This window comes from Schistocerca gregaria, chromosome 9 (genome assembly GCF_023897955.1).
Source record: "Schistocerca gregaria isolate iqSchGreg1 chromosome 9, iqSchGreg1.2, whole genome shotgun sequence".
Classification (NCBI taxonomy): Eukaryota; Metazoa; Arthropoda; class Insecta; order Orthoptera; family Acrididae; genus Schistocerca; species Schistocerca gregaria.
Window position 1 is genome coordinate 73,602,086 of NC_064928.1, and position 25,918 is coordinate 73,628,003.

A 25,918-nucleotide genomic window follows, 5' to 3' on the forward strand; every position below is an offset into this window, starting at 1 on the left:
TTCGTTAAAGGGCGGGGAACCCGTGTCAGTCAGCGAGACAATAATTAGATTGGACTTTATCGTGTTAAGATTCACGATAAACTGTTAGAATATTATGGAGATTAAAAGTGATTTAGTGCTCGATCTCTGACTGTTGGTAGCAACGGAGTATTAAGGGGATTTTAGGACTTTAGTGCTAGATTGGAACTTTACGGACATATAGACGACAGAAACTCAAATTATCTGCTGGTACGAGTGAATTCAGAGGTACCGGTATTCAGATATTAACGTGTGGACTTTTGAAAGTGACGTGTGCCGTTAGTTGCGAATCTGGACGTAGAGCGCATGCACATCGGCATTTGCGGACTATTTAGATTCCTCCAGGCTAGGAACCTTTTAAATAGACCATCATCCATCACCATCTTAATCCTTGAATATAGAGTGAAAGTGAAATACAAGAGTGTTGTACTTATTTCATTTACCTAGTACTAATCACTGAAGGTTTTAGGGAACCAAAGCTATCCAGCAGTAAGTCAGCACCATCTAGCGGAAAGCGTAGGCATTAACTAACACGCTAACTGAAGTGAACGTTTACGTGTTTTACGGACTGCTTAATATGAACTGTTGTGACTCTTTGGCGTCCCCACTCTCTCCGAAAGGTGGCGCAGGTGTCTTAATCATAAAAGGGGAGAGTTTTAGCCGGGAAAATTACTAAATAAAAGCGATATTTGCAAGACTCGCAGTAATAGCAAAGCACAAGGCTCGCACCTCATCGGAGAGTCGTCGCTGTCACGTCCGGAAAACCTACCGACTATACGTATCTACGAGAAGACGTCGACGTGGAGTACCTAGAAAGGGAACCACATGAGAGTTGGGGATGCTTCACCTTTCACAGGAACCAACCAGAAGATCAGGAATTTATGGAACACCTACATCTATACGTCCAAATGGGGGTTTGAAACACCGCAATTCCAAATACAGGAACAATGTTGTAGACCTCGCTTGGAGGAGTGGGTGGAGCGAGGGAGGAGGTTGACCATTAGGAGGTCTATAAAGAGGAACAAGAAGAGATGTGGAACAAGATGCACAAGAAGTAAGAGAAGAAGTGAAAAGGAATGGAAGGAAGAGGGGGAGCAACGATGGGAACACGGCAGAACAGTTGGTGTGAGAGGAAACAAAATGAGAAGGCACAGGACAAGAAACAAAAGGGAATGAAATAGAAAGAAAATGGGGAGGAAAACGAGGTTATAGGAAAGAGGCATGAAGAAAATGAAAAGGAAAAAGGAAGAATATCAGACAGAAGGGGACAGGAAATGGGAAAAGAATGGAAGAGAATGGGTAGGAAGGGGAAGAGAGACAGAATAAGGAAAGGAGACAGATTAAGAGATTAGGAAGGGATAGGGAAGAAAATCAACCGTTCCCTTTTATGGGCGTTATCTCAGCATTCGCAACAAAGGGAAATCACGGGAAATCCCCATCTGGGTGGAAATTTGAATCACTGTGTTGCTGAACAGCAGACAGCAGTTGTGTCGAGTTGCTCAGTGGTAGGGAAGAGGGCAGAGGACCAGAAGGAGGAATGTAAATAGATGCAAAAGAAATGCTGAAGAAAGGAAAACATGGAAACTAACAGAAAAGGTGAAAGGAGTGGTAGGAATAGGGAAGGAAAATGGCAGCAACAGATGCAGTCAGGGTAGCTTTTAGACTGTCGGGGTGTCTTTGTACCACTTACCACATTTTGTTTCAAATGGCTGCTGCTACACCTAATTGAATTATTTTCTAGTAAAGGTAACAATTTTATCCTCTCTGTGTTTTCTACTTACTATTTCACTTGTGCTTCCAACTGTCTACAAGTTCTTCAGCTGGTGATTGTTCTTTAATTGCGTTGACTCTGAAGAGGACTTCTGATGACAGTGACTTAGATTGATCAGTGTCAGGTCGATACGAATATCTTGATATTTCAAAGTAAAACTGCTGTACCTAATACTGTATGTTTTTACCTCTTGTTTACACCTGAATGCCTGAATGCCTTCAAATTTACCCAGAGCATTAGTTATAGGAAAAATTATTTGTTTTTTTAAGACTGGTCTAAAGTTATCTTGAATGACAATATAACTTCAGACCAGTATTAAAACTGAATTTTCATTTTAATAGGGTATAATCAGCATACGTTTTGACTTTTCCACGCACTCAGTAACTGCAAATGTAAAATATTAAAATTTCGGTTGCGACGTGTAATTTATTTTTGTTCAGTATATTTAAAAAATGTAAAAAGTTGTACAAAGTTACCCCGTATGACGTAAGGAAACTGCAATGAGGAACAAAGAAAATGAGTACGAAGATGAGAGAAAACGGTATTTTACTTAATGTGAACGCAAAAATAAAATCGTAATGTAAAGAAATAAGTAAGTACATAAATACTTACTGAGAAATTTTGGAAATGGGAAGAAGTTGGAACTTCAGCGGTTTTTTCTAATATAAGAATGAAACCTAATAATTTAAATCGCAGTTCATTGCCACTGTACTGGCGGAAGCCGCTACTGGGGAAAGTAACGACCACTGGAGCAACATGCCGAAACGAGATAATATAAAAATGGGTCACAGAAGCAAATGACACAATGTTAGAAACATTATGTCTTAAACATTAAACAACTTTAGTAAGTTATGAACGCCTTTATAACATCTACATCTGTATACACATTCCACCATGCACGGTACATTTCATGGCAGATGGTGCCCTGTACCATTACTAGGTATTTCCTTCCCTGTTCCATTCGCAAATAGACCGAGGGAAAACGTCTGTCTGTAAGCTTTCGTACAAGTCCTAATTTCTCCTACGTTCGTAATGCTTACGCGCTATGTATGTTGCCGGAGTAGCATCGTTCTGCAGTCAATCTCAAATGGCAGTTCTATGAGTTTCGTCAATAGTGCCTCGTGAAAAGAGCTTTTCCTTCCCTCCAGGGATTACTATTTCAGCTCCCAAAGCACTTCCCTGATACCTGCGTGCTGATAGAACCTGCCGTTAACAAATCTAGTGGCATGCCTCTGAATTGCTTAGATAACCTCTTTTAGTTTGACCTGGTGGGGATCCCAAACACGCGAGCAGTATTCAAAAATGGGTCGCACTAACGTTCTATACATCGTCTCCTTCATAGATGAGCTTCATTTCCCAAAATTCTTTCAGTGAAACGAAGTAGAGCATTCGTCTTCCGACTACCAGCCTAAAGTGGTTCAATGGGTAATCAGCAATTGGTAACGGATATCTTACGTTAGAGTTCGTTATGTTTCAATAGATCGTATTCACGATTCCACACTTCCGACTGATAACGAAGGCCCGAGCATACGGAGTGGCTAGAAGACTTCTTAAGTAATATAACCCAGTAAGTTGTCCTTGATAACGAGTGTTCATCAGGCGTGGCCTAGGGAAGTGTGTTTTCTGTACACATAAATAATCTGGCAGACAGGGTGGGCAGCATTCTGCGGATTTTTGCTGGTGGCGCTGTAGTGTACGAGAAAGCGACGAAACGACATAAAAAAGCACTTCGTCATCAGGCCACATGAGGGCCACCGGGACCATCCGACCGCCGTGTCATCGTCAGCTGAGGATGCGAATAGGAGGGGCATGTGGTCAGCACACCGCTCTCCCGGTCGTTACGATGGTTTTCTTTGACCGGAGCCGCTACTATTCGGTCTAGTAGCTCCACAATTGCCATCACGAGGCGGAGTGCACCCCGAAAAATGGCAACAGCGCATGGCGGCCCAGATGGTCACCCATCTAAGTGCTGGCCACACCCGACGGCGCTTAACTTCGGTGATCTAACAGGAACCGGTGTATCCACTGCCGCAAGGCCGTTGCCACACGACACAAGATAACTTAGACAGTGTGTCAATGCGCTGTGATAAATGGCAGGTAGAAAAATGTAAGTTAATGCAGATGAGAAGGAAAAACAAACGTGTAATGTTCGAATACAGCATTAGTAGTGTCCTGCCTGACACAGCCGCGTCGGATGAATATGTGAGCGTAACGCTGCAAAGCGATATGGAATGGAAGGAGCACGTATGAACGGTAGTAGGGAAGGCAAATGGCCGACTCAGTTTATTGGCAGAAATTTAGGAAAAAACGTGACAAACGAGACCGCTTATAGAATGCTTGTGGGATCTATTCTGTAGTGCTGCTCGATTGCTTGAGATCCGCCCAAGGTCGGACTGAAGAAAGATATCCACACAATTCAGAGGCTGGATGCTAGATTTGTTACCAGTAGGTTCGAGCAGCACGCCAGTATTACCGATATGCTTCAGAAAAACATGAGTATCACTGGAGGCAAGCCGACGTTCTTTTCGAGGAGACAATTTAAAGAACGAGCATGTGAGGCTGAGTGTAGAACGAGTCTACTGCCGGCAACGTCCACTTCGCGTAAGGATCGCGAAGATAAAATGCGAGATGCGCAGGACATAAAAACTCGTCTGACACCAGCGATTATTTTTATGTTAATAACTGGCAACCAATACTGTACAATCGCAATAAACTCATGAGATGTTCAATCGACTCTGTTATAAGAACATGTTACGTGTTTCGGGATTACACCCATCTTCAGACATCACAAACTTCAATTCTTTCCTAACGAACCAGGCGTACACCCTTGAAAACTCAAAGAAAGTGTCTAATGTTCTTCCTCACAAATTTCATAAGAGAATGAATGCGTTGTGAAACTGTCGTTAATATTCATAATTGCTTAATGAGATGACAGTTACATGTATGTGAACCCCACAGACAAATGGTTCAAATGGCTCTATGCACTATGGGACTTAGCATCTGAGGTCATCAGTCCCCTAGAACATAGAACTACTTAAACCTTACTAACCTAAGGACATCACACACATCGATCCCCGAGGCAGGATTCGAACCTGCGACCGTAGCAAGAGCGCAGTTCCGGATTCAAGCGCCTAGAACCGCTCGGCCACAGCCGCCGGCACCCCACACAAAATTCTAATTGCTTGCCTTCCATGCAGTGACTACCTTTTTGTTCTAATTGAGAAGGTCTGTTTGACTTATGTCGTAAGAGATCAGTAAATGAAAATTGACAAAATGCATTAAATTGTTGACTTCTATATCGCCAAAGTTGGCAGCTACTCTTACGGCAACAGAATGCGAACCAAAACTTTTTACGTCTTGTTTATGGCTTTTACACCGTGACGTTCTCATCAATATGCACACCTACCCTGTTTAGTATTTGTTGTTCGTATACTAGGTTAATAGGAGGTGGGATGTTGTTGATAGTACAAAACTGGACTATCTGTCTTTTTTCAGTTTTCGAAAGTACACCCTTTCTGCAAAAGGCAGTCAGTGACCTTTCTGCAAAAGGCAGTCAGTGACTTCCACAAAAACTTCAGACCTCTGTCGAGGCTTTCTTGTTTGGCTTCACAATAGTGTTTCTGTCTTCTGCGAATTAGGTCAATTATGTCACCTAAAGCAAATAAAATTTTGCAGCGGTTCCAAGCACTGGCCCTCCTGTTGTTTGTGTAATGTGTACGTTATGTTCTTTACTGAGGTTATTTTATGCCTGGCAGTTAGTGTTGTCAGCACTATGTCTCATGATATTATTACCCATTGTTGTATTATTCGATTTTAGAATCTTGGTCTACAGATGGTTGTTACAACTAAAATCGGTCACCATCAGTATAAACAAAATAAATCGCGATTTGGAATGTTACTTTTATTCTTAAATATTTACTCTCTCTGCACGTGTAGGGAGTTTAAAAAAATATTACGTATTCACAAAGGATGCAGTTCCAATAGTTATACACTGACGGAGAAAAACGCAACATTAAAAAATAATTAATGTAGAAAAATGAAATTTCGGGAATACATTTGTCTATGTCACATATCTGAGTGATTAATATTGCAAGATAACTGGTTAATGTAAGCGTGAGATAAGCCACTGCAAATGTGAAATTCTAGTACATTAATAACCTATGTAATCACCAGAAATTGTCCGCCCCGCTTGCTGAATGGTCGCCAGCGTGTTCGGTCATAGGGTTTAGTTATCCTCTGTAATAAAAAAAAAAAAAAAAAACTGAGTGAACAGATCGACGAACGACCTGAACGGGTATCATCGGACGTCCACCACGAACAAATTCAACGAACAATATAGAACAAAATGAGATTAAAAAAGTGGTATCGCGATAGAATCACAATCCTAAGGGCCCTGGTTCGATTCCCGGCTGGGTCGGGTATTTTCTCCGCTCAGGGCGGGGTGTTGTGTTGTCCATACATCATCATTTCATCTCCATCAACGTGCAAGTCGCCGAAGCGGCGTCAGATGGAAAGACCTGCACCCGGTAAACGGTCTACCCGACGGGAGGCCCTAGTCACACGACAGTTACATTTTTAGTAGAATGTTGAATGAAAGCATGCAGACGTGCAATCATGGTGTTGTACTGGTACCAGATGTCAGTTTGTGGGGTGGAGTTCCATCCATGTTGCACTTAGTCTGTCAGTACAGAGACAGTTAATACTGGCTGTGGATGACGCTGGAGTTGTCATCCCATTATATATATATATATATATATATATATATATATATATATATATATATATATATATATATTATTTTAATTTTCGTTGAACTGCATTGAGATGGATGGAAGTATTAAAAAAATCAGTGAAAAACCATGATAAGGTGGCATCGGACATATACTTTGAAGATTTCGTCGCCGTAAGGAGGAGGTTCGTGGGCCAAGTTGTTTCTGAGCTAAATTTAGATAAATACTGAAAATACAGTTTACGTATAATGTTGAAATTTTTAGGATCATGGATTAAACAAATAATGAAATCACAGTTAATCATAAGTATAATTACTGAAGTGCACTATGCTACTCACATTGGGAATACAATATTAATCACTAGTGGTAGGTTGATTATCCGCACGCCGGTATGTCGTCCGTGCGCAGTGGAAATTTCCTTATATAATTGCGAGTATGCGCCCTGCAGTACGCAGTGACTTTTTATAAAATTAAAGAGTTTAAATCAGAGCGGCCAGTCTAACGCGCGAGGCTCTCCCTCGACTCTATTCCAGAACAGGCAACAGAAGAAGTAACTAACAAAAGACTGCACGTCCTTCCTGTGTCTCACCAGCGATCACATGCGACCGCGCACAAGATTATTTGCTCGCCTGTCATGCTTTATTAAACAGGGTTCTCTGAATAAAAAAAAATAGATTTCCATGCTATGGCCAAAAATGTACCTTTAAACCATGATGTCCCATATGTGCTCGATTGGAGACAGATCTGGTGATCGAGCAGGCGAAGACAACACGTCTGCACACTGAACATCGTTTTGGATTACAACAATGGTGTGTGAGCCAGCTTTATCCTGTTGGAAAACAACCCATCGAATGCTCTGACGTACAAACTTGCTGTCAGGATATAAGCACGAGAGTGCTCCAGCTGACACACGGAGTCGCACACCAGACCATAACTCTAGGTGTCTTGGCTGCAGACAAGTAGGCTGCCTGCCCTGAAGAGGCCTCCTCCTAATCAGCAGCAGTCCATCACTGTCACCGAGGCGGAACCAGGTTTCATCAGAAGACACAACTGCCCACCAATGAGTCCTCGTTTCACACCACTGAAGACGCAAAGGGGTCAATTGAATGCATGCTACACGGCGTCTGGCTAGATACTGTTCGTGAAGTAGCCGATTTATAACAGTTGGTTGTGTCACTGCGGTGTCAACTGCTGCTCTCATTGTTGCTGCAGATGCAGTAGGATGGGCCGTGGCCACACACCGGACACGGTAATTGTCTCTCCCGTTAGAGCCACAAGGCCATCCCGGGCCTGGTCTTATTGCAACGGAACGTTCTCCTAACCGTCACTGCCAACAGTTATGTGCAGTGGCTACATTCCTGCCAAGTATTTCTACTGTATCACACAAGAAGCATCATGTTTTTCGTAGCCCCATTACCTCACTCAAACTTAGTGAGGTACTGATAATGGCGTCTTCGTCACCTTAAAGGCATTTTTGACTAACATTAACCCATCATGCTGGGATGGTTCTAACCTTACAGGTAACTATCGTTAACGTCAGCTACAGCGCGCATTTAAAGAAAAACCTGATTTGTATCCTCATACTGGCGTTACTAGCGCCATTCCTATGCGGCTGGTGCGAAATTTGAAGGGATATCATCTTTCAGAAGAAGAAACACGCCAACCACATTTCGTTTATGTCGCACAGCTCCTTCTTAGCATTGCGATTTCTTTCCGTCAGTGTCCTTTTTTAATATAAATAATATATAAGTAAGTCCATACATATTACTAAAAAGTATGTATGTACACTAGTGGCGATTAAAATTGCTACACCACGAAGATGACGTGCTACAGACGCGAAATTTAACCGACAGGAAGAACATGCTGTGATATGGAAATGATTAGCTTTTCAGAGCAATCAAACAAGGTTGGCGCCGTTGGCGACACCTACAACGTGCTAACATGAGGAAAGTTTCAAACTGATTTCTCATGCACAAACAGAAGTTGATCGGCAGGCCTGCTGAAACGTTGTTGTGATGCCGCGTGTAAGGAGATATCCGTACCATCACGTTTCCGACTTTGATAAAGGTCAGATTGTAGCCTATCGCGATTGCGGTCTATCCTATCACGACATTACTGCTCGCGTTGGTTGAGATCCAATGACTGTTAGCAAAATATGCAATCGGTGGGTTCAGGAGGGTAATACGGAACGCCGTGCTGGATCCCAAATGCCACGTATCACTAGCAGTCGAGATGACAGGCATCTTATGCGCATGGCTGTAACGGATCGTGCAGTCACGTCTCGATCCCTGATTCAGCAGATGGGAAAGTTTGCAAGACAACAACCATCTGCACCAACAGTTCGACGACGTTTACAGCAGCACAGACTATCAGCTCGGAAACCATGGCTGCGGTTACCCTCGACGCTGCATCATACACAGGAGCGCCTGCGATGGTGTACTCAACGACGAACCTGGGTGCACGAATGGCAGAACGTCATTTTTTCGGATGAATCCAGGTCCTGTTTACAGCATCATGATGGTCGAATCCGTGTTTGGCGACATCGCGGTGAACGCACATTGGAAGCGTGTATTCGCCCATACTGGCGTATCACCCTGCGTGATCGTAAGGCTTGTCGTTTGTTACACGTCTCGGTCACCTCTTGTTCGCATTGACGGCGCTTTGAACAGTGGACGTTACATTTCGGATGTGTTACACCCGTGGCTCTACCCTTAATTCCATCCCTGCAAAACCCTACATTTCATCAGGATAATGCACGACCGCATGTTGCAGGTCCGGTACTTGCCTTTCTGGATACAGAAAAAGTTCGACTGCTGCCCTGGCCAGTACATTCCCCAGATCTCTCACCAATTGAAAACGTCTGATCAATGGTGGCCGAGCAATTGGCTCGTCACAATAAGCCAGTCATTACTCTTTATGAACTGTGGTATCGTGTTGAAGCTGCATGGGCAGCTGTACCTGTACACGCCATCCAAGCTCTGTTTGACTCAATGCCCAGGCGTATTAAGGCCGTTATTACGACCAAAGGTAGTTTTCTGGGTAATGATTTCTCTCTATGCACCCAAAATGCGTGGAAATATAATCACATGCACTTGTAGTATAATATATGTCCAATGAATACCCGTTTATCATCTGCATTTGTTCTTGAAGTGGCAGTTTTAATGACCAGTAGTGCATGTATATAGGTATGTTTGTTTGAACCACCTCCATCGATGGGTCGGCTCGATCTCTCTGTGGATATTCACAGCAGGCGCCTGAGGTCAGTGGAATGCATGCTACAAGTCATCTGGCTAGGATCTGTTCTTGAAGTAACCGATTTGTAACAGTTCGTTGTGAAAAAGAGTCGCCAGCTACTGTCAGATTACTGCTGCGCATGCTGTACAGTGTGCCAGAACCATATGCCGAATGTGATGGTCTTCCCTTTCGCCAGCAGAAATGGAAATGAGTGTTGGCGTCATTGGCCGGGAGGCACCTTACGGGACAGGTCCGGCCGCCTTGGTGCAGGTCTTATCACATTCGACGCCACATTGGGCGACCTGCGGGACGGAAGGCGACGAAATGGTGATGAATACAACACAATGGCCAGTCCCCGAGCGGAAAAAATTCCCGACTCAGCCGGGAATCGAACCCGGGCCCCTTACGACGGCAGTCCGTAACGCTGACCATTCAGCTATCTTTTTTTTTTACTACCCCCTTTTTTTAACAGGGTGTGAAATCAAAACTTTTCATGTAGCAACTGAACACCTTTTTTTTTATTAGGTAGGGGAAGGCGGGGGAGGCAGAGTGATCAGGGGTCGTAACCCGAGGCCTGGTCACAGTGTCCCCCTCGTCCGTCAAGGAATCAAGGAATCAGGGATGGGAAGGGGAAATCTTTTGTGGGAATCATTATTTATTTATTTATTTTTATTTACTGTTTTTAATACAAAGTTAATGTGGTTTTACTTTATACCACAACAAAAATAAATGTATCTAGCACCGCATCGTGCTCTGAGTAAAAAAAACTATATATATATATATATATATATATATATATATATATATATATATATATATATATCTCGGCAAGTTCCTACACCGAGGTAATGTATATGGGGTAAACGAAAAAAAGAGTGCTTTATACAGGATGCAGAAGGGTGTGTCGCTACTCTCCTTACGCTTCATCATCCAGGTACGTGTTCACGTATATCATGTTATTCCACCGAGAATCGAACTTAGTCTTGTCAGCTCACTCAATGGGTGTCTTCTACTACCTGTTGATGATCCAGCTGCGTGGAGGGTCGCGCAGGGCACTCCCTAAGTAATTAGAAAAATACTGTCTGTATTTTGGGTTCCGTACCATCTTGCAATGACGTTCTTGTAGGTAGTTCCAAAAGTCGAATACATCTTTAGGTCCATCGTGAAATAAGTAGTGTACCGCATGCGCACGGATCCACGTAACAGCGTTGGTCTTGGCGCGCGGGAAATACTGTTGATCCAGAAATAGTAGAAACCGAGGTGTAATGTGGTCCGGAGTCACTCGTAGAAAATACGACAAAATTTTTCGCACCAAGCGCCAGACGTCTTCTGCCGCGCCACATGTGAGACGGTGTTCGTCCGTGTCTGGTCTCCCGCACTCTACGCAGAGAGGCGATTCCGCCATGTTTATCTTGTGGAGGCGTGATCGGGTGATCTGTTTACCATTGACTGTGATATACCATGTGGATCGGATGGCTGTGTCCAGTGTAACCGCGTGAATCGTCTTCCACACCACCTTCCAATTAATCTGAGGGCTTTTGGTCTCCACGATGTTTGGTGGGCGCCTCTGTTGTAGGACATGATATATATCCCGCGCCGACGCCTGTTTCGTCGGTGCTACTGCGATACAGACATAGCTGTGTTCAATGTAAAGGTTCCCGAAGTCATAGAAGGGTGGGGGTATGTCTTGCGTCGTCAGTGGGGGCATAAGGGAGGGCGGAGCTAAGGACTCCAACAGCAAACCTGTCGAACTTTCCGGGTGGTGGCGCCACAGCCTGATGCGTGAGCTGACATACAGGGCCACAGCTCTGTCGTGGACATGGACTAGACCAAGACCTCCCCTTTCTGGGGGAAGGGTCAGTGACTCATAACTGACTTTGAAGAGCATGCCTGTACTGACGTAGGCTCCGAATGCCGCTAACAGACGCCGAGCCGTCAGTAACGGTATTGGGAGAACACGCGCTATGTGTGGAAGGCGCGATGCGAGGTAAACATTGACGAAGTGTGTCCTTTGGAGAATGTCCAGGGTCCGCAGACGAAGGTTGAAGATCTGGACCCGATTTGTTGTAATAAGCGGCGGTAGTTAAGAGCCGCAGTGCGCCGTATGTCGTTGTGAAACTCTATTTCGAGACATTTGATAGTTCCACGAAGCTGTAGGGGTTCGACACACGCTGGGGTCAGTCCGTCTCCTATGGCCTTGGCGACGGATTTGGCGACGTTGAGACAGCTGCCGGAAGCCACACCGTAAGTGGTAATCCATTCTAGTGCTCTGTTGACATCGTCGCGATTGCGGAACACGAGAACCAGGTCGTCTGCATATGCTGTACAGCGTAATGTGACGTCACGTAGGGTAAGACTGGTGAGGCGTTGACGGAGGCCACAGAGGAGCGGTTCCAGTGCCAGAGCATATTGTAACGTCGCCAAGGGGCAGCCTACACGCACGGAGCGGAAAATCGCGAGGGACTGCGAGAGACGCCCGGTAACGAGCACTTTGGAAGTCGCCCCTCGGAGGAGGCACATCACGACGTCTGTGAATTGCTGCGGGTACTGCATATGCTGGAGAACGGACGTCAGGTACGCGTGATCCACTCGATCAAAAGCTTCGCTAAAATCTAGTGATGGCAGCGCTCCCGGGATGCGGCGTGCCCTGGCTAGGGCTATTAAGTCACGGTATCGACACAGTGCTGTGTGGATATTGATGATACCCCCTAGGGAAGTCTGATCTGGCGAGATGACGTAAGGTAGGGTCGGTCGTAGACGGTTTGCTAACAGTCTGGTGAATATCTTCATGTCGCAGTTGACGAGTGTTAGCGGGCGGTAATCTTGTATTCGAGCCCCACCTTTAGGTTTGTGAACCGGTATAATTATTCCTTCTACGAAAGTCGCAGGGAGCGGCACCGCGGGGGACGTAAGTTCCCGACAGATGTCTGTTAACTTGGGAGCCAGTAAATACTGGAGAGTTCTATAAAACTCCACAGGGAGCCCGTCGGGGCCAGGAGACTTATTCGCAGTTCCTTTACCTATGGCGTCGATAACTTCGTCTTCCGTAATGTCGTTCAATAATTCAGTTTGTAAGTAATGTGGGACAACGCCGTAAACCAGTTGTGAGACTGCTGTCGCCGTCGTCGGGTCGGAGCATTGAGCAGAATAAAGTCGTGCGTAATGGTGGAAGAAGGCTGCACCAATATGGCGTTGTGTGGTGTGATGGCCGTCCTCAGTGGTGATGGCATGTATCAGCGCCCGTCTTCGCAGTGTACGTTCTCGGATGACGTGGTACATGGTGGGTCGTTCCGTTGCGAGTCTGTCTTGTGTTCGCGCTCGGACGATCGTCCCTTCGAGGTGGCGGCGCATATGGGCTACGATCTGTGCTTTCGCACGCTGAACTGTCAACTGCCGTTCCGGTGTGGGTGGCAAGGAGGCGCATTCGCGAAGGACGATGAAATAAAAATCAAGGGTCTGCCGCCCCCAAGCAGCAGTCTCACGACCATACGTAATAAAGGTTCGCCGTAGGGCCGGCTTGGCGCAGGTTAACCACCAACTAATCGACGTAGGATACTTTGGGAGGCAGCGGACGCACAAACTCCACGTGTCTTCGATGGCGCGTCGACAATCCGGAGAACCGAGATGAGTAAGGTTTAATTTCCAGGGATTTCGGCTACGCCACACCCGTTGGCGACGAAGGGTGACGGCACATATATAGGCCTCGTGATCAGAAAAGGCTACTGGCCACACCTCTGCGTCACTCACCGTTGCCGCGAGAGAACGGGAGACGTAAATCCTATCGATGCGACTAGACGAGTGACTCGTGAAATGGGTGTATCCCGGTCTGTTTCCTCGAATATGTTCCCATGTATCTACCAGCTGGAGATCGCCGATGAGTGTCCCAAGTTCGGGGCACGGTGAATGGCGTGGCAGCTGATCTTTAGGTGCTTGGGTGCAATTGAAATCGCCCCCTAATATCAAGTCATCGTGCCTGCCCTGAATAAGGGGTGCTATTCCTTCTGCGAAGAAGAGCGATCGGTCACGACGGCGATTCGTTCCGGAAGGGGCGTACACATTGATAAAGCGGACGCCTTGCCCCGTTACGGCCATTCCTCTAGCGTCGGGGAGATATCGGACTTCGTCCGCCTCGAGGCCCTCTCTGAGGAGGTTTGCGACTCCACTGTTAGTTGGTGAGGCGTGGGACACATGAGCCGTATAACTATACATACGAGGGAAATCGGCGACGAAGACTTCTTGGAGAAAGACAATGTCAACGTCTGCTGCATTGAGCATGTCTTGGAGCAGCGACAACTTCGTACGTGTCCGAATGGTGTTAATGTTGATGGTCGTTAAGCGATAGGTCTGTAGATCGTCTCGTGCGGTGGGGGCCGCCGTCAGTGTCGCCGTAAAAGGTGGGGCCTGTGATCTGGTGGCCGCGTCCGCGCCGTCATCTGTCGCTACTCGGGAGGGGCCGAGTTGTGGGAGGAGAGACCCCTCTCCTCATCCACCACAGCGGCCGTAGAATCATCTTCAATGTCATCCGCCCAAGGTCCGTAAGTTAACGGTGGCTGCGGTAGAACACTTGTGGGCTGAGTGACTAAGGGTGAATCCGCAGTTGTTTCCGGTTGTGTACCAACGGTGGGTAATGTGCTGGCCATCCGTTTGCCCGAGAGAGCGGAAACTTGTTTGTCAAAATCAAAAGTGACAGGTGAGGGCGATCTCGTGTCATCCATTTCCCTCGTCGTTTCGTCGGCCGTCCGGTCGTCAACTGTAGAAGACGTCCGCTGGAGGCAATCGTCTGAGGGTGTGCGACGTCGCTTTTTATGTTTTCTCGGTGACCTTTGTTTGCGGACGTGGGTTTCTGTGTCCGAAAGAGCTTGTGACTCCCGTATAGCATCCCCCTCAGGTAGAAAGGCAGAGGTTGGTACAACCCCAGCGTTGAGTCCCATTCTCTCGTCCGAATCTTCATGTGGAGTCGATGGGCGGCGGTCTGCAACCTATGCAGACACCGTAATGGCGTTGGTCAAACCAGGACCGGCGACAGGCGCGCATTCTAATGCTTCCTGTCTTCGTGGGGGGTTGTCGTCTGTCATGACAGTCGATCGTGTCTCCTCTACGTAATTGAGGGGGAGGGCCGTGAGCGTATGAGGTGGCGTCGTGTCATGTAACGGAAGTTGTGTAACCCGACGTTGAATACACGCCGAGCGCACATGACCCTCGTGGCCGCAACCAGAACAAGTACGAGGTTGTCCGTCGTACATTACTATTGCTCGACAGCCACCTTTGACTAAGTAGGATGGCACATATTTCTTTAATTCAATTTTCACTTGTCGGACGCCGTTGAGGACCTGGTACGTCTCGAAGGTGTTCCATTTTTCGGCCAAGTGGCTAATTACCGTCCCATAAGGGCGGAAAGCTGAGGTAACGACGTCCGGTGGTACTTCGAAAGGGAGTTCGAAGACTCTTAGTGTGCTTAATCCTAGTCCAGCATGGTCAACAGTAACCTCTCCGATGTGACCATCGGAGTGTTTGAACTTGAGAGTGTTCGCGCATCTGTTCACAACTGCGTGACATAACTCGTCATCGACCATCTTGACGTAAACGACGCTACTTGTGATGGATACGTGGATACCGATGATGTGCTGTGTTGGTATTTGAACTTCGTCACGGATGAATAGTACGACTTCAAAGGCTCGTGGTCGTGCGTAGTCGGGCTGGAAGGTGATCTTGATGGTAGCTTTTCTGTACGAATGAGCCATGGCGACTCAGTGTTAACGGACGCGAGTATCGGCTGCGGCGAGGAAGTAAACAAACTACGCGCGCCCGCGACTCTGCGGACGGGACGTAAACAAGACGTCCTCGCCGCTCACCGGCCGAAAGCAGACTGTGCTATCGGGGCAGACAGTCTCGCTAGCGCCACGTGGCCATCTGGAGCCCGGTCGTCTTGTGACTATACATTCTCGTGACAACAGCTGCCACCAATGATGGACACTAGCTATATTCCCGCCAAGTCTTTCAGCAATATCACTGAATAAAAATCTAGCCTTATTACACAACCTCATTCAAACTCCGGTAATTGTTGGTTCAAATGGCCCTGATCACTATGGGAGTTAACATCTGAGGTCATCAGTCCACTAGAACTTAAATAGACCTACTTAAACCTAACTAACCTAAGGACATCACACATATCCACGTACTAGGAAGGATTCTAACCTGCGACCGTAGCGGTCGCGCGGCTCCAAACTGTGGTGGTTAGAACCGCTCGGCCACTCCGTCCGGCGGGAATTGTTGATAACGGTCTCTTTGTCGCCCTAAAGGTTGGTTGGTTGATTTGTGTGTGGGGACCAAACAGCGAGGTCATCGGTCACATCGGATTGGGAAAGGATGGGGAAGGAAGTCGGCCGTGCCCTTTCCAAGGAACTATCCCAGCGTTTGCCTGAAGCCATTTAGGGAAATCACGGAAAACCTTAGCCAGGACGGCCAGACGCGGTTTTCAACCCGAATGCCAGTCCAGTGTGCTAATCCATAGCGCCACCTCGCCTTTAAACGCACTGAAATGGCTCTGAGCACTATGGGACTTAATATCTGAGGTCATCAGTCCCCTAGAACTTAGAACTACTTAAACCTAACTAACCTAAGGACATCACACACATCCATGCCCGAGGCAGGATTACAACCTGCGACCGTAGCACCAGCGCAGTACCTGACTGAAGCGCCTAGAACCACAGCAGCCTGCGATAAAGGCATTCTACACTAAAATAAACTCATCTCAAAGTTAACTAACACTCACGACCATTATAAAGTGTATTTAATACAAAGCCGATTTGCACCGTCATAATGGAGCCACTAGCGCCCCTCTTATGATGCTGGCGCGAAATCTGAATATGCCCCATCTTTCAGATGTAAAATAAATCTACCAACTTTCGTTTATCTCGCACAACTCCTTTTGACTATTCTTCCGTTAGTGTAAATCTGGAAACCAATACCTGTTAAGACATGAGCCGTTTAACTTGTGAGAGGCAATGTGTAGTCCTTGTTGGTACTCGTGTATGCCGTCTCATTGTTGCAGTTGCCCTCGTCTGGTTGGCTGCAGCCTGCCGACGGTGACGCAGACACCAGTAACAGCACTACAATGAGCTGCTACACAAGTCAGTCACGGTTCTACTACCCACGTACCACGTGAGCAGAACATCATTAGTGATTCCATGCAGTGTGAACAGTGCAGTGGAGGCCTTCTCTTCCGCAGGAAAACGGCAGGCATGATATTCTATTAGGAGTTAGTCGATAGCAATGATAGGTTCGTGAACTGAACGACGAGCGAGATGCACATTTCATATGCAAGATTTTCAGCAGGCTATTCCAGCGACTTGATGACGCTGGATCATTCGCAGTAAGGACAACAGGCCGCTGTAGGACTCGCACTGTTTGCACGAAGGAGATGGACAGGCAGGTATTGCGATGGGTATAAGATGATCCCCGAAATCAGATGTGTGAAGAACTGGTGTTGGTATAGGTATCGATCACAATGTTGCACATTAGAGATGAGTCGTTCGCAAACTAACGGCTCCAAAGGAACGGTTCACCAAGATGAAGGGAACGAGCGAGGAACGAATTCTAAGGAAAGGTCTTTCATTGTTCACTTCGGTCGCGGCTTTCTACTTATAGCTCCCGGGAACGGGAGACGGTCCATCTCGTTCCCGAACGGCACGTCGGTCGGTCTCGTTCCAGCCTCGGTCTCGTTCCCTCCTTTCTCGGTCTCGGTCTCCCTCGGCCGGACTCGTCCTTCTTCGCGTGGCCACTCGTCGCAGTTCCACTGCCGACTGCTCGTAGTTAGGTCAGTATCGAGTTGTTGTTCGTTTCGTTCGCTTCGCACGCCCATTCAACATCTGTTTCAAACCTCTTTTGAACTCTGAACTTCTGGTTCTTTCAGCGTCCAGGACCGGGAATTAAAATGATTAAAGTGTATTTTACATTTACGTAAACCTCGTAAAAATTTGTATTACAAAGCACGTAATTTTTATGTGGTATTACACACATTTATTCAGGTAACAAAACAGCGTATCAGCTTACTTCACTATTTCCATAAGTAGCACAAGAGCGAGCGAGCGAGCGACTCTTATCCTAAGGGACAACCTATATGCCCTGTGGTTTCACAGGCTAAACCCAATTGTTATTCCTGCTTATCCTAAGTGTACTTGTGTCTCTGATGGCCTGACGTGTTGTGTGTGTCCTATGTGTCACATGAGTGTTGTGTGCGTGTGTAGTGTATCTGATTTTGCTCTAACTGTGGTCGTGAGTGTTTCCACTGGCGATCACTGCCGAAGCACGTCGGGCCATCGTGTGGTCCGCCTCCTGTGCTCCTGGGTACCCAGGTTTGCTATTAACCTGTTGTCTGACTGGGACGACAGCTCATAGAACTGCCGCGCCAGCAGTTTGAATCGATCCCTAATCATGGGGATCCCTGTGACTTCATGCAGGTCCCTGGTGGGGAAGTCCCGCGGCAGGTGCATGGCAAGGCGCAGGACCTTACCTTGTAGGCCTGGTATCCGCTTGATATGGCAGTCGGCGGCATTTCCCCACACTACGGCCGCGTATTCCAGTACTGGTCTGATCAGTGCCAGATATAGCGTAATGCCGCAGTGTGTGGGAAGCGTGGACTGTGGATTCAGTACAGGGTAGAGTTCGCGTAAGCGTCCTAAGACTCTGCCCCTAACCTCTGTGACATGTGGCCCCCATGTGAGGTGCCGGTCTAAAGTCACGCCCAGATACTTAACAGTGCGAGACCATGGGATGGGGCCTCCCATGATCTGCACTGGTTGAAGATCCCTTGGTATCCGACGACGTGTAATAATAATTGCCTGGCTTTTTGTGGCGTTAAATTTCAGGCGCCACTTTGTTGCCCAAGCTCCCAGGTAGCACAAGAAATACTTGTAAAAAGGCAAGACGTTTTGTTATTACACATGCAAAGGGCGTTGGCACGACGCACACGGGTGGCCATTTTGTGTCTTTTCTTGATCCAAGGTAAAAGAGCATGTCCATTGTTATGGAAGGCAGACTGACTTACAACCGAATGAAAGCCAGCCGGCCGCGGTGGTCTCGCGGTTCTAGGCGCGTAGTCCGGAACCGTGAGACTGCTACGGCCGCAGGTTCGGGCATGGATGTGTATGATGTCCTTAGGTTAGTTAGGTTTAAGTAGTTCTAAGTTGTAGGGGACTGATGACCACAGCAGTTGAGTCCCACAGTGCTCAGAGCCATTTGAACCAAAGCCAGCGCTTCGTAATTGAGTGTACTGTGTCACATTTTACAAAGAGAATATGATAACTTTTACAACATTATTTCTGTGGTACGGGGTGGCGCACAATAAATCGGCCCCGAATACTAGACTGCTTATTGTCGCCCACCAAGCGTCATCTCTTGTTTGGAAGATGTTTGCATTAGCTTATTTGTTATTGCTTCACTGCCTAATTATTAAATGATTATCTATTCTTATCGTAGTGGTCGTTCGTGCGTAATTGGCGAGCAGTCGGTACTCGGGGCCCGCTTTTCGTGCGCCACCTTCATCTACATCTACATCCATACTCCGCAAGCCACCTGACGGTGTGCGGCGGAGGTTACCCTGAGAACCTCTATCGGTTCTCCCTTCTATTCCAGTCTCGTATTCTTCGTGGAAAGAAGGATTGACGGTATGCTTCTTTGTGGACTCTAATCTCTCTGATTTTATCCTCATGGTCTCTTCGCGAGATATACGGAGGAGGGACCAATATACTGCATGACTCTTCGGTGAAGGTATGTTCTCGAAACTTTAACAAAAGCCCGTACCGAGCTACTGAGCGTCTCTCGTGCAGAGTCTTCCACTGGAGTTTATCTGTCATCTCGATAACGCTTTCGCGATTACTAACCGATCCTGTAACGAAGCGCGCTGCTCTCCGTTGGATCTTCTCTATCTCTTCTATCAACCCTATGTGGTACGGATCCCACACTGCTGAGAAGTATTCAAGCATTTCACTGCAATCAGCCAAATAAAGCTACAGTTTGCTAAACGAAATGTTTTGGAGAATCAAGAAAATTACAAGTGTGTGAGAATTCTGTTATGAATAATAACTCTGTAGCCCAGGGCGGGAGGCAAGCGACCCTTCTTAGCGCCTTCCATCTTCAGCCACCTATGCTACTAATTTTCAATTTTTCATTAGAACCGTATACCAAGCATAATGAACGGAGAACGAGTAAAAATGAATGTTTCCCAAAAATGAACGATCACCAGTGAAGTAGTTCCCAAGAATGAACGACTATGTCCGTTTTTATGGCACGTCGATTCTACAAGAACAGTTGCTTTGTCTCTATCATATGCAACACGATCAAGTTCTTTCGCCGGTAGATCACCATGCCCAATTACAGTTCTGCCAATGGTGTCTACAACAAACTGTTAAACATTCACCGTCCATCACTTCCGTGTTATTGAAAGTTAATGCAAGAGATCTCACAAAAAATTACCACAGTATGCACTTGTGTGCAGATGCAAATCCTCGAGCAGTCATGAAAGTAAAGCATCAGGATCGTTTCAGTAAGCGTGTATGGGTAGGAATTGGCGGTGACAGACTCAAACACGTAAGAGAGTGGAGTAACATACCTTCACCGTTTCCAAAACGAGTTTTCGAAAATCCAGCACAGCAGATTAAAAAATTTCCAAATTTCGGCAACTTTTTTCCAGATATGTTAAAGCTACCTACTCCTCTAAACTATTATGGATTTTCAGTGTTAAAAGCTTCAAGAGATGCAGCTATGTGTCCAAGGCACCAAAATTATCATACATGTCACAAAATTATAGTATATAAATTAAAAATTTTAATTTATAAATAAAAACAGTAGCCTGACTAGGAAAATAAAAATAAATTTGCCATAGGGATGCCACATTTTCTTTCTTCGTGCTTTTTTTTCATTTGTTCTATTGATTTAAACATTAGTGTACTACATATACTTCACATTGCAACTTGACACCTCTGTCCACTACGCTACTCTGAAGACACATAACCCGTGGCTGCGGTTTATAGTTGTTTCTCCTGATGGGTTTTAACCGCCGATCTGTCACCATGTTACACTTAATTATAACAAACGTACCAATAGCAACGCGTTTGCGAGATCTCCCCAATATTTGAAAAGGCATGTGCTCGAAGGACATATGTTAGAATATAAAACCCTTCACTATTCAAGCTTCAACTGAAACAACGAAATCCAATATGGCGTCTCCTCATGACTCTAGACGACCACGAAACTTGCTAGACATCCAAAACCGACGAAACTGGGAGTGTATACAGCATAATGATATCAGAGAGACATATCGCAGTGTCGAACCAAGCGTCTCCGATAAAAGGAAAGGCGTATCGATTGATATGAAGAGAGAGACACGTAGTGAGTTTCTAGAAAACTGGGTAGTGTCGTTTGAACTAAAATATTAGTGATAACATTAGTAGTAAAGTTAGGAAGAGAAAACCATTTACCAATTTGCCCAGTACCAAAAATTTCCCCAAAACTTCCCACAAGAACCCTAATCTGGAGTCTCTGCATGCCTTACGTGTAACCTGTTTCGGGGATACTGGGGAACGCTATCCTTGCACAAGGACGACGCCTGCGACCCACGCCCGATGGAGCGCCACCACATTGTCTACGGGTGGTTTTTCATGGGCGATGGACTGGTCGAGGAAGTCCACTAGAATGGTCTCCCCACTCACCAGACCTGAATATGTTGGATTTCTGGGTATAGAGAGAGTCAGAAAGAGTGCACAATTCACTGTGACGAAGGACTGAAGGATGTGTCAGGTTGAGTGGTAACCATACGCAGCTCTATCTTTAGTGTCTACAACTAGACAACAGACAGATGGGAATAAGAGGGAAGAATGACTCATATGTCAACAGGTACTGTTTCCCCAAATATCATTAGAGGAACTTTTAGTTTTGACCAATACTAGCTCGTCCCTCTCCATAGCTGAGTGGTCAAGGCAGCTGACTGCTATGTGGACATCTATGTTAAATTAAAAGGAAGGTCAGCGTTGGTCGTCCCAGTGTCGGAGTTTAATGTGTACAGCACCGAAGATGATCACTATGTGATCGAAAATCGATTCCGCTATCAGTAAAACATCAAAAACTTTTAGTTTTGACCAATACTAGTTCGTCCCTCTCCATAGCTGAGTGGTCAAGGCAGCTGACTGCTATGTGGACATCTATGTTAAATTAAAAGGAAGGTCAGCGTTGGTCGTCTCAGTGTCGGAGTTTAATGTGTACAGCACCGAAGATGATCACTATGTGATCGAAAATCGATCTCGCTATCAGTAAAACATCAACATTACGACCAACGCTGACCTTCCTTTTAATTTAACATATGTGGTCGTGGTGCACAGAGCACTCCATGGAGTGGCCAATCAAGCATCTATGTTAGATTCCCTGCCAGATAGGAGATTTTATCCACCTGCGGACTACGTGCTATGTCATTGTCATCTCCACTACGTCATCATTGACGCTTAAGTCTCCGAAGTGGCGCCAAACAAAAAGACTTGCACTAGGGAGCCAAACAACTCCAGATGGATCTTCCCGGCCAAAAATACCATACGATCATTTGCATAGTACCTCCTGTAGGGAAACTTATACTTTCTTTTGAACAACCTATATTTGCAAAATGAGATTTTCACTCTTCAGTGGAGTGTGCGCTGATATGAAACTTCCTGGCAGAGTAAAACTGTGTGCCGGATCGAGATTCCAACTCCGGAGCTTTGCCTTTCGCGGGCAAGTGCTCTACCAACTGAGCTACCCAAGGACGACTCACGCCCCGTCCTCACAGCTTTACTTCTGCCAGTACCTCGGCTCCTACCTTCCAAACTTTACAGAAGCTCTCCTGCGAATCTTGCAGAACTAGCACTCCTGGAAGAAAGGATATTGCGGAGACATGGCTTAGCCACAGCCTAGGGGATGTTTCTAGAATGAAATTTTGAAAGGTAGGAGACGAGGTAGTGGCAGAAGTAAAGCTGTAAGGACGGAGCGTGAGTCGAGCTTGGTAGAGCACTTGGAAGGCAAAGGTCCCTAGTTGGAGCCTCGGTCCAGGACACAGTTTCAATCTGCCAGGAAGTTTCATATCAGCGCACACTCCACTGCAGAGTGAAAATCTCATTCTGGAAACATCCCCGAGGCTGTGACAAAGCCATGTCTCCGCAATATCCTTTGTTTCAGGAGTGCTAGTTCTGCAAGGTTCGCAAGAGAGCTTCTGTAAAGTTTGGAAGGTAGGAGGCGAGGTACTGGCGGAAGTAAAGGTGTGAGGACGGGGCGTGAGTCGTGCTCGGGTAGCTCAGTTGGTAGAGCACTTTCGCGCGAAAGGCAAAGGTCCGGAGTTCGAGTCTCGGTACGGGACACAGTTTTTATCTGCCAGGGAGTTTCAACCTATATTTGGGTTTTCCTTTCTCATTTGCTTCAACCCGTAGTATTTGTCGTGCAGCAGGTGGGTAAGTAAGTGGGCCGTGACTCACCCGATGCCTGAGGTTGTAGGTGAGCACGAGGTTGGTAAGTAAGTGGGCCGTGACTCACCCGATGCCTGAGGTTGTAGGTGAGCACGAGGTTGGTAAGTAAGTGGGCCGTGACTCACCTGATGCCTGAGGTTGTAGGTGAGCACGAGGTTGGTAAGTAAGTGGGCCGTGACTCACCCGATGCCTGAGGTTGTAGGTGAGCACGAGGTTGGTAAGTAAGTGGGCCGTGACTCACCCGATGCCTGAGGTTGTAGGTGAGCACGAGGTTGGTAAGTAAGTGGGCCGTGACTCACCCGATGCCTGAGGTTGTAGGTGAGCACGAGGTTGGTAAGTAAGTGGGCCGTGACTCACCCGATGCCTGAGGTTGTAGGTGAGCACGAGGTTGGTAAGTAAGTGGGCCGTGACTCACCCGATGCCTGAGGTTGTAGGTGAGCACGAGGTTGGTAAGTAAGTGGGCCGTGACTCACCCGATGCCTGAGGTTGTAGGTGAGCACGAGGTTGGTAAGTAAGTGGGCCGTGACTCACCCGATGCCTGAGGTTGTAGGTGAGCACGAGGTTGGTAAGTAAGTGGGCCGTGACTCACCCGATGCCTGAGGTTGTAGGTGAGCACGAGGTTGGTAAGTAAGTGGGCCGTGGGCCGTGACTCACCCGATGCCTGAGGTTGTAGGTGAGCACGAGGTTGGTAAGTAAGTGGGCCGTGACTCACCCGATGCCTGAGGTTGTAGGTGAGCACGAGGTTGGTAAGTAAGTGGGCCGTGACTCACCCGATGCCTGAGGTTGTAGGTGAGCACGAGGTTGGTAAGTAAGTGGGCCGTGACTCACCCGATGCCTGAGGTTGTAGGTGAGCACGAGGTTGCGGGCGAAGGAGTTGGCGAACGCCTGGTAGAAGTCGAGCACCTCGAGCAGCTTGTCGCGCTTGATGGTGTGCAGGTCGCAGTAGGTGAGCGCGCGCACGTTGGCCGCCGACTGGCCCACCGCGCCGTCCTTCCAGAACGAGTCGCCGAACACGTCGCCCTTGCCTGTCGGCCACCAATTACACAGTCAGCCTACAACTTTATGTACACACAACTTTTCTATCTTTCAAGTTACACGATGACTTTAATTATACACACATCAAAAAAGTTTTATATCACCCGGTTCCCAGAACTTCCGAAGATAGACATTGTAACACAGACACAGTCCTTTTAACTGTTCAGAGACGTCACTAATCCCGCCCAAGATGTAAACAACCGTGCACGAGCAGCGCCTATTAGACGGAGGGCGTTCGACAGCCGATCAATTCCACTCATTCCGCCAGGAAGGAGGTACACGCCTCGTGTTGTCTGTAGTTCAACCATACCTAGACGGCCAATATCGCGGTTCGACGGCGTCCGCATTGTTACTTTGTCCCAAGAAGGGATCTCAACACAGGAAGTATCCGGGCGTCTCGAACCAAAGCGATGTCGTTCGCACATGGAGGAGATACAGAGAGACAGGAACTGTCGGTGACATGCCTCGCTCAGGCCGCCCAAGGGCTACTACTGCAGTGAATGACCGCTACCTACGGATTATGGCTCAGAGGAAACCTGAGAGCAACACCACCATGTTGAATGATGCTTTTCGTGCAGCCACAGGACGTCGTGTTACGACTCAATAGGCTGCACGATGCTCAACTTCACTCCCTACGTCCATGGCAACCACGACACCATGCAGTGCGCTACAAATGGGCCCAACAACATGCCGGATGGATTGCTCACGACTCTCATCACGTTCTTTTCATCGATGAGTGTCGCATATGCTCTCAACCAGACAATCGTCAGCGACTTGTTTTGCGGCAAGCCTTAGAAACACTGTCCAGCGAGTGCGGCAAGGAAGAAGTTGCCTGCTGTTTTGTGGTGGCATTATATGGGGTCGACGTTCGCCGCTGGTGGTCATGGAAGGCGCCGTAACGGCTGTACGAAACGTGAATGCCATCCTACGACCGATAGTGCAACATATCGGCAGCATATTGGCAAAGCATTCGTCTTCATGGACGACAATTCGCACAAACTTCTCTGTGGAACCCACGCCGAAACGCCATTGAGGAGTGGGACAATGTGGAACAACAGTCCCTTGATGAACTTTTGGATAGTATGCCACGACGAATACAGGCCTGCACCAATGCAAGAGGACGCGCTACTGGGTATCAGAGGTACCGGTGTGTACAGAAATCTTGACAACCACCTCTGAAGGTCTCGCTGTATGGTGGTACAAGATGCAATGCGGTTTTCATCAGCAATAAAAGGGGTGGAAATGATGTTTATGTTGATCTCTATTGCAATTTTCAGCAAAGATTCTGGAACTCTTTGAACCGAGGTGATGCAAAACTTTTATTGATGTGCGTAGATAATGTATTTCATACTAGGAGATGAGAGGCAATGCTTATATTTGTATAGGATAAGTTCAAAAAGAATATACAATGTACTTTATACTGTAGAGAAACTGGAAGAAATTTCAAAACGCGATATAAGGAACGCAAAGAATTAAAAAGAGAAAAAGAACATAGGAAGTAAATCCACATTCCCACCTCACTTTATACAAGATAGTCACAAGGTGTATGGTATCGAAAACAACCGGGTAATGCTTTATACAATGACGAACGGCTGCTTTATAGACCTTTATGAAGAGAAAGATGTTTACACTCACCTGAAGAAAGGGCA

The 25,918-nt window shown here is 46.9% G+C and overlaps 1 protein-coding gene across 1 annotated transcript in view; it reads right to left on the reverse strand.

The window, feature by feature from the left end:
• LOC126292291 (potassium voltage-gated channel protein eag) overlaps positions 1–25,918 on the reverse strand; it is a 1,528,023-nt gene that overhangs the window by 104,754 nt on the left and 1,397,351 nt on the right. Inside the window, exon 12 of the mRNA XM_049986211.1 lies at positions 24,063–24,259. Within this exon, the coding sequence (XP_049842168.1) occupies positions 24,063–24,259 (197 nt within the window). The remainder of the gene's footprint in view (positions 1–24,062; positions 24,260–25,918) is intronic.